This window comes from Sus scrofa, chromosome 6 (genome assembly GCF_054392235.1).
Source record: "Sus scrofa isolate SSC_HxYL_T2T_F1_AM1 chromosome 6, Sscrofa_HxYL_maternal_Yorkshire_Landrace_v2.0, whole genome shotgun sequence".
NCBI classification, from domain to species: Eukaryota; Metazoa; Chordata; class Mammalia; order Artiodactyla; family Suidae; genus Sus; species Sus scrofa.
In genome coordinates this window covers 51,795,074-51,811,661 of record NC_139388.1, presented here as the reverse complement: position 1 = coordinate 51,811,661, position 16,588 = coordinate 51,795,074, and the positions used below count along the sequence as shown (strand labels likewise).

At 48.9% G+C, this 16,588-nt stretch overlaps 1 protein-coding gene across 2 annotated transcripts; it reads left to right on the top strand.

The window, feature by feature from the left end:
- The first annotated feature begins 6,080 nt into the window (after positions 1-6,080).
- LOC110261353 (F-box only protein 27-like) lies at positions 6,081-13,427 on the top strand. Of its 2 annotated transcripts, XR_014808635.1 has the most exons (7): positions 6,081-6,130; positions 6,333-6,713; positions 9,883-9,997; positions 10,076-10,171; positions 11,254-11,389; positions 12,088-12,798; positions 13,145-13,427. XR_014808635.1 is itself a non-coding variant. In XM_084965739.1 (6 exons), exons 1-6 carry the CDS (start codon positions 6,124-6,126, stop codon positions 12,229-12,231), a joined length of 879 nt encoding a protein of 292 aa, XP_084821865.1. In that variant the 5' UTR covers positions 6,081-6,123; the 3' UTR covers positions 12,232-13,427. The 2 variants fall into 2 exon arrangements, 1 of the variants encoding a protein (XP_084821865.1); XM_084965739.1 differs by having other exon boundaries at positions 12,088-13,427.
- The last annotated feature ends 3,161 nt before the right edge of the window (positions 13,428-16,588 follow it).

The following is a 16,588-nucleotide window of genomic DNA, read 5'->3' as shown; positions in this document are numbered from 1 at the left end:
ACATGCAGAGGGCATTCAGGTGGAGCAGGTTCCCAAGGCAATGGGAAGGCAAATACACCCTTCAAGGCCTCCATCCTCCTGCAGGTGGAATGGCCAACAAGGCAATGATGATCTGTACTATCTAATTGTCCAACTTCCAGACGCCAACCGCTCCATCTTGGGTCATTTCTATGCCTTTTCCCATCCAACAGTGGAGAAACCGTGTCTCCTTTGAGGTGAGTCTTTGACAGCGGCGTGAGGAAAGGACGGTGGAGGCTGTGATGGACTCTCTGCTGCATAGCAAGTCACCCCCACGTTTTGTAGCTTGATGTCAACAGCAGGGACGTTTATCCCCTTTCTTGGTTGCTGTGAGTAGGGCTCTGTTGGGAGCTTCTGGCTCCAGTGTTTCATGTAGTTGCATTCAGACCCGGGCTGGAGCTAAAGGGCAGGGTAGGGGGTGAGTGTGTACACAGCAAGGAGGCAGCGGCTGGCAAGCAACTCCTGATTTAGTCTCAGAGCTTGGCCATGCCATCTCTCTGCTTGGTCTAGTGTGGGCTTCCCCACAGCATGGTGGCTTCTGGGCACTCAGGCTGCTTCCTGGTGGCTCAGGGCTCCAACCATGAGCGTTCTAGAGAAGCCAGCCATGGATGAGGAAGGGCATGACTCTAGAAGTACATATGGAACTGGGGACAGTATTGTGGCACCCATCTATGAAAGTGCCACCTGCCAAAGGCCCCACCTCTACTTTTGAGAGGAAGGGACACAATGGGACGCACCTCTTTTTCTGCCTACAGGCCAGCCATGTGTTCTCCAGCTTCAAGAAGGGTGTCCACTTTGTGTCTCTTGAACACTGGGTCCGGAATCTGTCCTTGTCTGAGCGGTATCAGGTCTACCTGTCCAACTCCAGTGCGATTGTGCGGGTCCGTCCATCCTCGTCGAGGACTGTCTTTGCAAAACAACCTGACCCCGCCTTCTAGAAGCTCCAACGAAGAGTTCCTGTCGTGGCGCAGTGGTTAACGAATCCAACTAGGAACCATGAGGTTGCAGGTTCGGTCCCTGCCCTTGCTCAGTGAGTTAACGATCCGGCATTGCCATGAGCTGTGGTGTAGGTTGCAGATGCGGCTCGGATCCCGCGTTGCTGTGGCTCTGGCATAGGCCAGTGGCTACAGCTCTGATTTGACCCCTAGCCTGGGAACCTCCATATGCCGCGGGAGCAGCCCAAAGAAATAGCAAAAAGACAAAATAAATAAATAAATAAATAGAAGCTCGAACGATTGGCCGGGGCATCTCGTTAATCAAGGGTTCTTAGATCCCTGGCATCCCGGGATCTCTTAGGTCCAGTGGAAGGTCCTATTGGTCCCTGTCTTTGGGTTCTTGAAGCTTCTAGAAGAAAGGTCCTCCACCACTTACCTCCTGCTGCCCTAAGGCAGCCGTCGCTCTGCTGAGCGGAGAGCCGTGGGCGAGCACAGGGAAATGCCCTCGTCTCTTCTGGTCTCTGCTTCAGAGGCTCTATCGATCCCTTCCGGGAAGTCCCTCTCCTCAGGTCTGAACTAGAACCTCCTCCCTGTGGCTGAGCAGACTCCAGCCCACATTGGATGGTGAACTTAACCTCCTGAGGTTTCAAGACTGGGACCAGGACTCGCAGCTAAAAGTCGAGTCGCTCAAAACACATTTGGAGACAGAGGGTTCTGCCCACCCGGTGAGAAACGAAATGTCCCCTGAGCCCAGCCCTACCCTGAACGGTATGGTGTATAAAATTATTTTGTCATTTGGAGTTCCCATCATGGCTCATTGGAAAGGAATCTGACTAGCATCTATGAGGATGCAGGTTCAATCCCTGGGTCTCGCTTAGTGGGTTAAGGATCCAGCGTTGCCGTCAGCTGTGGTATAGATCGACAGACACGGCTCAGATCTGGCGTTGTGGTGGCTGTGGTGTAGGCTGGCGGCTACAGCTCTGATTCGACCCCCAGCCTGGGAACCACCATATGCCGTGGGTGTGGCCCTAAAAATATACACACAAAATTATTTTATGTTGAAATTCTTCTGAAACAGGGGAAGAATAAATCTGGAATATATCTGTCATTTGTTTGTAATAAATGAATTTTGACAAACGTGTCTCAGGTCTTTTTTATTTATTTATTTATTTGGTCTTTTTGCCATTTCTTGGGCCACTCCCGAGGCATACGGAGGTTCCCAGGCTAGGGGTCTAATCGGAGCTGTTGCTGCCAGCCAGTGCCACAGCCACAGCAATGCCAGATCTGAGCCGTGTCTGCGACCTACACCACAGCTCACGGCAACACCAGATCCTTAACCCACTGAGCGAGGCCAGGGATCGAACCCGCAACCTCATGGTTCCTAGCCGGATTCGTTAACCACTGCGCCACAACGGGAACTCCATTTATTTCTGTTTAAAATGACAACTCTTTTTACTTATTTCTTTTCTTTCCTTTTGGCTCTGCAGTGCTCTGCGGTTAGATGTGGGACCTCAGTTCCCAGACCAGGGATTGAACGCAAGCAGCAGCAGCGAAAGCACCAAGTCCTAACCGCTAAACCACCAGGGAACTCCCCACCCACTTTATTTTTATTTTTATTTTTTTTGTCTTTTGTCTTTTTGTTGTTGTTGCTATTTCTTGGGCCGCTCCCTCGGCATATGGAGGTTCCCAGGCTAGGGGTCCAATCGGAGCTGTAGCCACCGGCCTACGCCAGAGCCACAGCAACGCGGGATCCGAGCCGCATCTGCAACCTACACCACAGCTCACGGCAACGCCGGATCGTTAACCCACTGAGCGAGGCCAGGGATCGAACCCGCAACCTCATGGTTCCTAGTCGGATTCGTTAACCACTGCGCCACGATGGGAACTCCCCCACCCACTTTAAAATTTGATAGCAAGGCAGATGTTTGATAAACAGGACGATTGAACTGGTGGGATGGGTCTTACAGGCCTGGTCCAAGCTTTTGTGTCTGTTGTTTGCTACTGTTGTCTTTTTCTCAACCTAGCTTGGTGATGCTTGTCTTAGTTGAAACCAAGTGGTAGACAGTAGGCAAAGTCCCTTCAGGTAGGCAGGCCTTTTTAAAACGAGATCCCTGGCCTCGCTCAGTGGCTTGAGGATCTGGCATTGCCGTGAGCTGTGGTGTAGGTTGCAGACACGGCTCGGATCCCACATTGCTGTGGCTATGGTGTCAGCCGGCAGCTATAGCTCCAATTCGACCCCTAGCCTGGGAACCTCCATGTGCCATGGGTGCAGGTCTTAAAAAAAAAAAAAGATGTGAATCCATGAATTAATATCTCTCAGTTTGGCTGTACATGGATTAGTTAAGAGCTGATAAGTTTCTTTCCATCGTGGCTGTAAAGACTCTTTTATTTGATGTCCTTTCCAATAAGCAGAATCTTTGCAATGTAACCCATGATCCTTTTCATCCCCTCAGAGCTGTTGTGAAAGTAGTTACCAATTTTTTAAAAAAATATTTCAATAAGACCTTGCCAATAATGTAATATATTTCCTTTGAACCATAGTGGGTAAAAGTTTCCAAAATATTGTTTTCACCATAAAACTGTTTTCTCAGATGCCCAATGGGTTAAATAAACTATACATGATGGAGTACTGGTAATTTAGTTTCTTTTTTTGTTTTTTTCTGCTTTTAAGGGCCGCACCCATAACATATGGACGGTCCCAGGCTAGGGGTCGAATGGAAACTACAGCTGCCGGTCTACACCACAGCCACAGCAACACAGGATCCTTAACCCACTGAGCAAGGCCAGGGATCAAACCCACATCCTCATGGATACTGGTTGGGTTCATAACCTGCTGAGCCACAGTGGGAACTTCGGTAACTGGTTTCAATAGATACTGTAAGTTTTGTTTCGTTTTATCAGCTTTAAACCATATTTGGGTGCTGGGGTCAAAATTCCCCTTTTTTAGCGGCGATTTCTTGAGTCTGCAGAGAGACATCTTTTATTGGGTTAGCAGGATTGATGGAGAGCAGTGGACATTTTTGAGGCTGTACAGGATGAATATTTATTTATTTATTTGTCTTTGTTTTTTGCTATTTCTTGGGCCGCTCCTGTGGCATATGGAGGTTCCCAGGCTAGGGGTCAAATCGGAGCTGTAGCCACTGGCCTACGCCAGAGCCACAGCAACGCGGGATCCGAGCCACGTCTGCGACCTACACCACAGCTCTCAGCAACGCCGAATCGTTAACCCACTGAGCAAGGGCAGGGACCGAACCCGCAACCTCATGGTTCCTAGTCGGATTCGTTAACCACTGCGCCACGATGGGAACTCCCAGGATGACTATTTAAAGCCACAGGTTTGGAATTCCCATCATGGCTCAGTGGTTAACAAATCTGACTAGGAGCCGTGAGGTTGCGGGTTTGATCCCTGGCCTTGCTCAGTGGGTTAAGGATCTGGCGTTACTATGAGCTGTAGTGTAGGTCACAGACTCGGCTCGGATCCAGTGTTACTGTGGCTGTGGTGTAGGCTGGCAGCTGTAGTTCTGATTTGATCCCTAGCCTGGGAACCTCCATATGCGGTGGGAGTGGCCCTAGAAATGGCAAAAAAAAAAAAAAAAAAGTAAAAGCGTTCCCTGGAGTTCCCATCGTTGCTCAGTGGTTAGCGAACCTGACTGGCATCCATGAGAACTCGGGGGTTCAATCCCTGGCCTCACTTAGTGGGTTAAGGATCTGGCGTTGCTGTGAGCTGTGGTGTAGGTCGAAAACTTGGCTTGGATCCTGCATTGCTGTGGTTGCGGTGTAGGCCAGTGGCTACAGCTCCATTTGGACCCCTAGTCTGGGAACCTCCATATGCCTCAGATGCGGCCCTAAAAAGACGAAAGACAAGAAAAAAAAAAAAGTAAAGGAGTTCCAATTGTGGCTCAGTGGTAACAAACCTGACTAGTATCCATGAGGATGTGAGTTTGATCCCTGGCCTCGCTCAGTGGGTTGAGGATCCCGTGTTGCCATGAGCTGCAGTGTAGGTCACAGACGTGGCTTGGATCCCACGTCGCTGTGGCTGTGGTGTAGGCCGGCCGTTTTGACCCCTAACCTGGGAACTTCCATGAGCTGTGGGTGCGGCCCTAAAAAAAAGTAAAAATAAAAACCTCATTATTTTCATGGCATTCCAAAGTTGTATACCACTCCTAAAACAGCGACTGTCCTGTAAATATCCCTTAGCTGGTCTTTAGCTGATTGACAAGCTAGGGTCAAGGCAAAGCTTTCAATTACCTCCCCTCTGGGGACCAGAGTACATCTAGTTTGGTGATATCCGGCTCATCTCTTATGTAGGACCCATCTGTAAATCTAATTACATCAGCCTTATCAATGGGGACCTCTTATAAGCCATTCCTGGGAGCAAGAAGATCCACTGTTAGCAAAATGCAGTCGTGGTTGTCTTCTTCCTGTGATGCTGGAAGCAAAGTTGCAAGATTAATGTTATTACATTAAAGCAGGGTGGTATTCGGTGCAGAGAGCAGCAATACTTCTTAAGAAGGTGTTTGGCTTACAGAATTGAGCTGAGGGTGGTGAGAGTTTAGAAGAGACTCAACTGACTGTGGGACCTAAATAGTTAAAGGGGAGCTTATTATAACTTCTTCAGTAGCTTTCCAACAGAGATCCCTTGCTGAATAAAACCACATCACGGGATCTGAGCCGCATCTGCAACCTACATCACAGTTCATGCAACGCCGGATCCTTCACCCATTGAGCGAGGCCAGGGATCGAACCTGCATCTTCTTGGATCCTAGTCGGGTTCGCTAACTGCTGAGCCACAAAGGGAACTTGTGACATACAACATTTTAAGATAGTAACTAGAATTAAGACTGATGGACTACCAGGATATTTCATCCTTTAGGGACTTCATGCAGTTTCTAGAACACTTACATTGTGAATATCTGATGGAAGAGGTGGGATTTGGTTCCGTATTAACCCCTCAGTCTGAAGACAGCCTCAGGGAGTGTCTAGAGCGGGGGTGGGGGCAGGCAAGCAGGGGAGTCAGAGGGAGGGTGGGGCTGGGGGGGTGAGGGTGGGGCTGGGGTGTGAGGGCGGGGCTGGGTATTAAGAAGGGAGGAGCCCTGAATATAAAGGGCAGACATGGGACTGGGGGCCAGTAAGCAAGGGGAAGGGCTGCCTGTCAGGAGCACTGGCTGAGATGCCCGGTAGGCAGGGGTGGTGAGGGATGAGCCGGGAGGCTGGCAAGGATGGGTCAGGGGTCTGTGGACCTGACCCCCAGGCCTGGGGGTGGAGAGGATGAGGAGGGGCTGACTGGGCTTGGGGACAGACAGTCTTAGGGTACAGCTGGCAGGGGAGGGTTGTTCATGGCTGCAGGTCCCTGACATCTTGACACTGACTCCCCCGCAGCAGCAGCTGGGCCGAGTGAGGAGACCATGAACAGCTCGGTGACCAGGGTCCAGCCTGTCGGGGTCGCCCTCCCAGAGCCAGAACCTGAGGAGGCTCTGGGTCTGAGCCGCCTGCCTCCGGAGCTGCTCCTGATGCTGCTGAGCCACGTGCCCCCACGCACGCTAATCCGACACTGCCGCCGGGTGTGCCGGCGCTGGCGCGCCCTGGTGGACTGCCAGGCCCTGTGGCTGATCATCCTGGCCCGGGACCACTGCACCCTGTGGCCTATCGCCCAAAGCCGGCTGCCATCCGCCCGCAACGATGCCAATCCCTGCATCCTGGGCCGCTTCTGTGAGCGCAGACCAATAGGACGCAACCTCATCCAGAACCCAAAGGGGGAAGGTAGGGAGCCCAGGAAGGGGGACCTCGCCAAGGGAGACCCTGCGAGCAGCCTGAGGGGCGGCCTTCCAGGGACTTGGTGGGCGGGGCAGGAGCTGGAGACACAGGACACCATGGGAAACCGGGAGTAGGGTAGACGTGTGGACGTATCCCTGGGCTGGCGGGGCTGGCGGGGCTGGCGGGCTGGCGAGGAACTTGTGCACAAACCTTTTTTTTTGTTTTTCTTTTTCTCCACGTGTTTGTGTTTTTTGCAGTTTTTTTCTTGTTGTTGATTTCCAGTCATATAGCGTTGTGGTCGGAAAAGATGCTTGATATGATTTCAATTTTTTTAAAAGTTACCCAGGTTGGATTTGTAGCCCAGGATATGATCAATCTTAGAGAATGTTCCATGTGCACTTGAGAAGACTGTGTATTCTGTTGCTTTTGGATGAAATGTCCTATAAATATCTATTAAGTCCATCTGCTTTAATGCGTCATTCAGGGTCTGTGTTTCCTTATTGATTTTCTGTCTGGTTGATCTGCCCATTGCTGTTAAGTGGGGTGTTCAAGTCCCCCACTATTATTGTGTTATTGTCAATTTCTCCTTTTAAGGTTGTTAGCAGTTGCCTTACACATTGTGGTGAACCTGTGCTGGGTGCGTAGATATTTAAAATTGTTATATCATCTTCTTGGATTGATCCTTTGATCATTATGTAATGTCCTTCTTTGTCCCTTAAAATATTCTTCGTTTTAAAGTCTATTTTGTCTGATATGAGTATTGCTACTCCAGCTTTCTTTTGGATCCCCGTTTGCATGAAATATTTTCTTCCACCCTCTCACTTTCAATTTGTATGTGTCCCTAGAAGTGAAGTGGGTCTCTTGAAGACAGCATATATATGGGTCTTGTTTTTGTATCCATTCAGCCAGTCTGTGTCTTTTGGTTGGGGCATTTAGTCCATTAACATTTAAGGTAATTATTGATGTGTATATTCTTGTTGCCATTTTATTAATCATTTTGGATTTGTTTTTGCTGCTCTTTTTTCTTTCTTTCTTCTCTTGTTCTTTTCTGCCTATAGAAGTTCCTTTAGTATTTGTTGTAAGGCTGGTTTAGTGTTGCTGAATTCTCTCAGCTTTTGCTTATCTGTGAAGGTTTTGATTTCTCCTTCAAATCTGAACAAGAGCCTTGCTGGGTAGAATAATCTTGATTAGAGGTTTTTTCCTTTCATCACGTTAAGTATATCATGCCACTCCCTTCTAGCCTGCAGAGTTTCTGTTGAAAAATATACCAATAACCTTACTGGGGTTCCCTTGTATGTTATTTGTTTCTTTTCCCTAGCTGCTTTCAAGATTTTCTCTTTGTCTTTAATTTTGGTCAGTTTGATTAGTATGTGTCTCCCGGGGTGCTCCTCCTTGGGTTTATTTTATATGGTACTCGTTGTGCTTCCTGGATTTGAGTGAGTGATTCCTTCCCCATGTTAGAGAAGTTTTCGGCTATTATCTCTTGGAATATTTTTTCTGACTCCTTCTCTCTCTCTTCTTCTTCTGGCACCCCTATAATATGGATGTTGGTGCATTTAACATTGCCCCAGAGTTCTCTGAGACTCTCTTCATTTGTTTTCAATCTTTTTTCTCTTTTCTGTTCTGCATCCGCAATTTCCACTAATCTGTCCTCCACCTCGCTTATTCATTCTTCTGCCTCCTGTGTTCTGCTGTTAGCTGCTTCTAGTGAATTTTTTATTTCAGTTATTGTATTTTACATCTCTTCTTGTTTAAGTTTTATAGCTTGTATCTCTTTGGTCAGTGTTTCCTGTAAGTTATCCATCTTTGCCTCTATTTTATTTCCAACGTCTTGCATCATCTTCAGCATCAACAGTCTAAAATCTTTTTCTTGGAGGCTGAGAATCTCCTCCTTGCTTAGCTGATTTTCTGGGGTTTTTCCTTTCTCCCTCATCTGAGTTATAGTTCTGTCTTTTCATTTTTATAGGTTTTTGGTGTGGTGACCCTCTTATAGGTAATAGGGTTGTAGCCTCTCTTACTTCTGGTGTCTGCCCCCCTTGTGGCTGAAGTCCATGGGGGCTGTAGGCTTCCTGATGGGAGGGGCTGATGCCTGCCCCCTGGTAGGTGGAGCTGATTCTAATCCCTCTGGTGGGTGGGGCTTAGTCTCTGGATGGGATTAGAGGCAGCTGTGTGCCTGAGGGGTCTTTAGGTAGCCTGTTTACTGAGGGGCGGGGCTGTGATCCCACCTGGGTTGTTGTTTGCCCTGGGGCTTCTCAGCAGCTGACTGACTTGGGTGGGGCCAGATTTTTCCCAAAATGGCCCCCTCCAGAGAAAGGTCGCTGCTGAATATTCCCGAGAGCTTTGCTTTCAATGTCCTTCCCTCACAATAAGCCACAGTCACCCCTGTTTTCCCAGGATGTCCTCCAAGAACTGCAGTCAGATTTGACCCAGATTCCCTTGGAGACTTTGCTTTGCCCTGGGACTCAGTGCACGTGAAAGTTTGTGTGCCCCTTTTAAGAATGGGGTCTCCCTCTCCCCCAGTCCCATGGAGCTTCTGCACACAAGACCCACTGGCCTTCAATGCCAGATGCTCCAGGGCTCTTTCTCCCTGGGCCAGATCCCCACACATGAGAGTTTGATGTGTGGCTCAGAGCTCTTACTCCTGTAGATGAGTCTCTGTGAACCAGTTAGTTTTCAATCTGTGGAGCTTCCCACCCGGGAGGTATGGGGTTGTTTATATCATGAAATCGCCCCTCCTACCTCTTGATGTGGCCTCCTCTTTTTCTTCTGGAGTAGGATAGCTTTTTTAAGGTTTCCGGTCCATTTGGGTGAAGAGTGCTCAATCTTTAGTTGTGAATTTTGTTGTTTTTAGGAGAGAAGTTGATCTCCAGTTCTTCTATTCTGCCATCTTAATCCCCTAAAAAACTGTTTTTCTTTTTTTTTGGGGGGGGGTCTTTTTAGGCCCTCACCCAGGGCATAGGGAGGTTCCCAGGCTAGGGGTCAAATCAGAGCTGCAGCTGCCTGCCTGCACCGCAGCCACAGCAGTGCAGGATCCGAGCTGCATCTGTGACCTACACCCCAGCTCACGGCAGCTGAGCAAGGCCAGGGACCGAACCTGAATCCTCATGGATGCTAGTTGGGTTCATTGCCGCTGAGCCACAATAGGATCTCCACAGATTTTTTTTTTTTTTAACAGAAGGCTTCCTGAAATGGACAGTGCTGACCAGTGAGGATGGCTGGGCAGAGGAGGATGAAGACTTGAAGCTCATACCTAGGGGCTGTATGCTGACCAGCTTCCAGTCTGCCTACTGGTGAGTGCCCTGTCGCCAAGGGCAAGGGCCGGGGAGAGCGCTTGCTGGTTCTCATGGACCTTCCTCCCTCTTTCCTAGGTGGTATCACAAGAAGCAAGTGGTGGACCTGGAGGAGGAGGGTCTGTGGCCAGAGCTCCTGGATAGCGGCAAGTTGGAGATTTGTGTCTCTGACTGGTGAGTGTGATGAAAATCAGCCCTTTTGCAAAGGGCTGGACCTTTGCGCTTCCCTGACTCAATAACATGTTTGTAAATTCATCCATAATTGTATGTAGCTGCAGTTAGTTTACTTTCATGGTGGTATAATATTCCATGCTGTGAATATTCATAATTTATCCATTTACCATTGATGGACATTAGATGCTGTTTCTTTGAATGTTTTGAGGTATCCCATCACCACATTTATTTAGATTCCCCTGGATCCTTTGAAATGACTGATAAGAAAATCAAATATTGGAGTTCCTTCTGTGGCCCAGTGAGTTAAGAATCCAACTGCAGCAGAGGCGGGGCTTTGACCCCTGGCCAGTGGATCAAAGGATCCAGCATTGTTGTAGCTGATGCTTAGGTCACAGCTGCAGCTTGGATTCAATCCCTGACTAGGGAACTTCCATATGCTGTGGGTGTGGCCATAAATTTTAAAAAGATTGAGGTGGTCTCGTTGTAGCTCAGCAGTAATGAACCCGACTAGCATCCATGAGGACATGGGTTTAGTCCCTGGCCTCCATCAGGGGGTTAAGGATCCAGCGCTGCTGTGAGCTGTGGTGTAGGTCACAGACCAGCTCAGATACCGAGTGGCTATGGCTATGGCATAGGGCAGCAGGTGTAGCTCTGATTCAACCCTGAGTCTGGGAACCTCCATATGCCACAGGTGTGTCCCAAAAAAGCAAAAAAAAAAAAAAAAAAAAAAAAAGGTTGACTTTTAAAACGTGAACATTGTACACAATGGAAATGACACTTTTGCCCCCACAGAGACAGAGAATGGGACATAATACGGAAAGAGGTACCTGGAAGAGCCCTGCTCTAGGTCATTGTGTGTGATGTGAATTGCACACAGACCAGCGGGGAACCTTGTTTAGTGCAGGTGGATCTGCTGGGTATGCGGTGGGGCCAGGCTCCCAAGGGACACTGACGGTGCTTGTCCTGGGGACCGCAGCACCATTCTGCATTTGTGCACACGACGAGGCCATTTAGGGGGAGCGGGCAGCCCCCAAAGAGATGGGGAGGCAAGTTCAGCCTTCAAGGTCTCTCTTCTCCCATAGGCGGAATGACCAACAAGGCACTGACTGTATATATCAGCTATGTGTCCAGCTTCTAGATGCCGAAAAAGCCATTCTGGATCATTTCTCTCCTGTGCCTTTTCCCATCCTGAAATGGATAAACAGTGTCTCCTCTCAGGTGAGTCACAGATAGGGGTGTGGGGAGTGGACAGTGGGATTGGGGGTGATATATGGCTGCATAACAAATTGTCCCCAACTTTCATGGCTTGGTGTCAACAGCAGTGATTTTATCACCTCTCTGGGTTGCTGTGAATAGAGAGCTGCCCGGACCTTCGGGCTCCCGTGTCTCATGTAGTTCCATTCAGGCCCTGGCTGGAGCTGAAGCGCAGGGTCAGGTGTGAGTGTGTATACGTCAGGTGCAGCTGGCCAAGCAGCTCCTGATTTAGTGTCAGAGCTTGGCTGTGGCATCTCTGCTTGGTCTAGTGTGGGTTTCCCCACAGCATGGCAGCTTCAGGGCACTCAGGCTGCTTCCTGGTGGCTCAGGGCTCCACCACCGTGAGGGTTCCGGAGAAGCCAGCAGAGGCTGCATGGCCTTCCTGACCCGGCCTTCCTTGGGTGTTTCTGGCAACCATCACTCAGCATCACTCCCACCAGCCACACTCTTGGTAACAAGGAAACCTGCCCAGATTCCGGGGACGGGAATTAGACTCCGTGCCCGGATGAGGAGTGGCCTGGCTCTAGAAGTACGTGTGGAACTGGGGACATTGTTTGCAGCAGCCATTTATGGGAAAGACTCTCCTTCCAGAAGGCCCCTACCTCAGCTTTTAACGGGAAAGGCCACAGCCCGATGGGACTCACCCCTTTCTCTGCCTACAGGTCAGTCATGTGTTCTCCAACCTCAAGAAGGGTGTCCGCTTTGTGTCCTTTGAACAGTGGGTCTGGAACTTGGAATTAGGGAACGAGCAACATGGACTCTCTCTGACCAACTCCAGTGTGATCGTGCGGGTCCGTCCATCCTAGTCAAGGTGTGTCCTTGCAAAACAGCCTTGCTGTGCCTCTGGGAGCCGGGCCATCGCATTGATCGAGGACTGGTAGTTCCCTGGCATCTTGGGATCTCCTGGGTCCAGTAGGAGGGACCACGAGGCCCTGTCTTCAGATTCTGGAAGCTTCTAGAAGAAAGTTTCTCCATCAGATTGACCTGCTTCTGCTACTCTAAGGCAGCCCCTGCCCTACTGAGCAGAGATCCATGGGTGAGCACAGGGAAATTCGGGATCAGAAGAGGGCCTCTCACACTCACCCTGACCCTCTGGTTCAGCCCAGTCCCCTCTGCCCTTGTCTCCTCCTGTTTCTGCTTCAGAGGCTTTATTGGTCCCTTCTGGAAAGACCTCACCTCAAGTCTAAACTACAGTGTCACCCTACGGCTGAGAAAATTCCAGCCCATAGTGGGTGGTGAACTTAACCTCCTGAGGTTTGAAGATTGGGATCAGGACTCACAGCTGAAAGTCAACTCGCTCAAAAATATGGGAGACATCGGGACTTCCCGTCATGGCCCAGTGGTTAACGAATCCGACTAGGAACCATGAGGTTGTGGGTTCGATCCCTGGCCTTGCTCAGAGGGTTAAGGATCTGGCGTTGCCGTGAGCTGTGGTGTAGGTCACAGATGCAGCTCGGATCCCACGTTGCAGTTGTTGTAGTGTAGGCCGGTGGCTACTGCCCCGATTAGACCCCTAGGCTGGGAACTTCCATATGCCACATGTGCGACCCTAGAAAAAGGTTTAAAAAAAAAAAAGGGAGACATGGAGTTCCTGTTGTGACTTAGTGGTAATGAGCCTGACTAGATTCATGAGGACTTGGGTTCGATCCCTGGCCTTTGCTTAGCAGGTTAAGGTTCTGGCATTGCCATGAGCTATGGTGTAGGTCGGCTCGGATCTAGTGTTGCTGTGGCTTGGCCTATGCTGGTGGCTGCAGCTCTTATTCAACCTCTAGCCCAAAAACTCCCATATGCTGAGGGTGCAGGCCTAAAAATATATATAGAGAGAGAGACACACACAGCTCTGTTCACTCTGTGCAAAACCAAGTGATCCCCTGAGCCTGATCTTGCCCTGAATTGTACGATGTATAAAATTTTGTTATTTTAAAATTCTTTCAAAACACGGGGAGTATGCATCAGAAGTATAACTGCCAATCATGGGTAATAAATGAATTATTCTGTCAAACGTGTCTCGGGTCCTTGAGACACACAGTCTTATACGTTCAGTGGTACCGCCTTCGGAAGAGTGTGAACTTAAACTGTTTTAGGAGTTCCCACTGTGGTCCAGCGGGATTGGCTGCATCTCTGCAGCACCAGGACACAGGTTCGATCCCTGGCCTGGCACAGTTGGTTAACAAGTGCAGCACTGATCCAATTTCTGACTCAAGAATGCCGTAGCTGCGGGGCAACCAAACAAAAAAACAAGATAAAACAAAACAAAAGTGAAACTATAGTTTTACAGGGTTACTGCAACGGTGTTTGGTGCATAGTGAAGATTTTTGTGCTCACTGATTTTGCTTATCTGAATTTCTCATTTTCTGTGTGTGTGTGTGTGTGTGTAAGAAGAATATGGTATTCTAGACAAATATAAAGCATTTTCTAAGGCAAACACCCTTTCCAGAAATAACCACATTTATTTATTCATTTATTTATTTACTGGTCTTTTTCAGGGCTGCACCTACGGCATATGGAGGTTCCCAGGCTAGGGGTCAAATTGGAACCGTAGCTGCTGGCTTATATCACAGCCGCAGCAATGCGGGATCCAACCCAAATCTGTGACCTACACCACAGCTCACAGCAAGGTTGGATCCTTAACCCATGAGCGAGCCCAGGGATCGAACCTGCGTCCTCATGGATGCTAGTCAGATTCGTTTCCACTGAGCCACAATGGGACCTCCAGAAATAACCACATTTAAAAGGCATCTTTGCTGACAGAGGTTTTTATGTTGCTAGAGAAAATTCTAAATATAAACAAATGTAGAGAGAAGAGTATTGTAACCTGTGTATCTATTACCCAGAAACAATTATCAACTTGTGGTCAGTCTCCAATCCACACCTCTGTCAGTTCTCCCCTTTTCTATATATTTTTAAATATATTCTTATTCTGACACAATCTCAAAGAAAAGCTGTAGGTATGGCACACAGAGCTTTTTTCCTAAAACATTTAGTTCGTACATTTCCAACTTGATGCACCACAAACATCACTGCAGAATCCTTTGGTGTGTATTTTCTACAAACACGGTCATTCTCCTACATAACTCCAATTCAACCATTGGACTCAATACTGATTAAATCACTGCCTGATGGGAGTTCTCGTTGTGGCTCAGCAGGTTACAAACCCAACTAGTATCCATGAGGTTGCAGGTTCCATCCCTGGCCTCGCTCAGTGGGTTCAGGATCCAGCATTGCCCTTAGCTGTGATGTCAGTCCCAGACAAGGCTCAGATCCCATGTTGCTGTGGCTGTGGTGGAGGCCGGCAGCTGCAGCTCTGATTAGACCCCTAGCCTGGGAACTTCAATGTGCCGCGTGTGCGGCCCTAAAAAGAAAAAAAGAGTAAGAGAACCAAGCCAGGTTCCCAAGTTGGTGGAGCTTCTCATGTCGTTGGAATTATTTGTGCAGCCTGCTTCCCAGTGCTCCAAGGTTCAGAAATGTTCTCCTTCTCCAAACTGGACTGGTAGGTTTTTCTCCCAACTTCCCAACCATACCTCTGGGTGAGAGATGCACCCACATCCCCACGACACTTCCCTGGCCAACCTTGTGGCTTCATGCTGTCAGAGCCAACCGTCCCCCCTCCACCGGTCTGTAGTAAATAACTTTCCATGCAGCCTTTATCATCCTGAAATGAAGTATTTAAATAATGAAACGTACTTCCATAGAGAATTCTGAAATATTAATAAAATTATGTAACAGTTTCAAGATGGAAGAGAAATTTATAAGTAGAAGAGAACGTGTTTGAACATTCACATGATGCTTGGCCTCCATCCCAAGAAAAGTCAGCTTCTCAAAGGGTGGTCCATGGAGTACAGCCATCAGCCTCCCTTGGGAATTGTTACAATGCAGACCTGACTGAGTGTCCAGGTTTTTACTCTCTCCCCAGGGTCTCTGAGAAATCCCCAGGATGTTCAGACCTCTGTGCAGATCCCTTTAGCTCCATAAGACTCTCTGCTGGCCCTGCCTTGCTGAAGCCATCTTGAGCTTTTCTGAATTGGAGCATAGCTACTCAAGCGCCCACAGAGCCAAGAACCATCTTCCAACTGGCCCGGTAATCGCATTCCTGGCCCGTTCCGGGTCTGTACACCTTACACTTACAAACTCCAACTGGGTTCTAGGCTCAGATGAACAGGCTTTCCTCTTCCAGGAAAACACGCAGAACTTTATCCTTTTGCAGCGCAGCGGGTTAAGGATCTGGCCTTGTCCCTGCAGGGGCTCGGGTCGCGGCTGTGGGACAGGTTCGATCCCTGGCCCAGGAACTTCCACATGCCCAGGGGGCAGCCCCAAAAACCCCAACCGCTCAGGACATGGACGAGGTGGGAGGATCCAGGACAGCCCTCCGCTGGGCGGCCCTGTCCTGTGCTCAGCTTCCCAATGGCACCCCCATGACTGTGACAGCCAAAATGCACCGTGACTTTCCCAAGAGGCGCCTGGGAGCTTTGTAATCCCCTCTCCTGGGAGACTTTACTCTCTAATTCCTTTCTTCTAGGCAGTAAGCCCTTTAGGAACCCAATTATATTTTTTCTTTTCAATCAGATTATAGGAGGGGAGGTAATTCCAAAAATTATCAGAGGTTGTCTCTGAGAAGGAAACTGAAGAATGGAGAAGAAGACCCTTGTCTGTAGCTGCCCTGTGATCCTATTTGAAGTGTTTTCACTTTTTGAAACTCTTTTTTGGAACATATGATTGGATCAAACACAATTTCCATAATCTCATTGTCAAAAGGATTCCACGGCTTAGAAATGACATTAAAAAATAAATGTCTTAGGAGGGACAGAAGGGCGTGAGTTCTCAGATGTGCTTCCAGGTGTCTGGGGGGGCAAGTGGGTGGGAGCCAAGAGGAACCCAGCTCGGTCAGGAGCAAACTGTTGGAGCCGGTGCACCATACCCTGTGCTCTGCCACTTTGGGATCTGCTTGAAAACCTCATTTTATTGAAAATGTACATATTGAAAAGAAATTAGGCACATATACTAGTCAATCCATCTCAGGATTCAGGGTCTACGCATCCAGACCACTTTGGCCCATTCCCCTTTGCTGCTTTTTTCACAGAGCATCAGTCACCTTCTGACACACGACGTAACTCACATGCCACGGCGCTGCTCATCACGGCCCATGGGAATTACAGTCTGATTTAA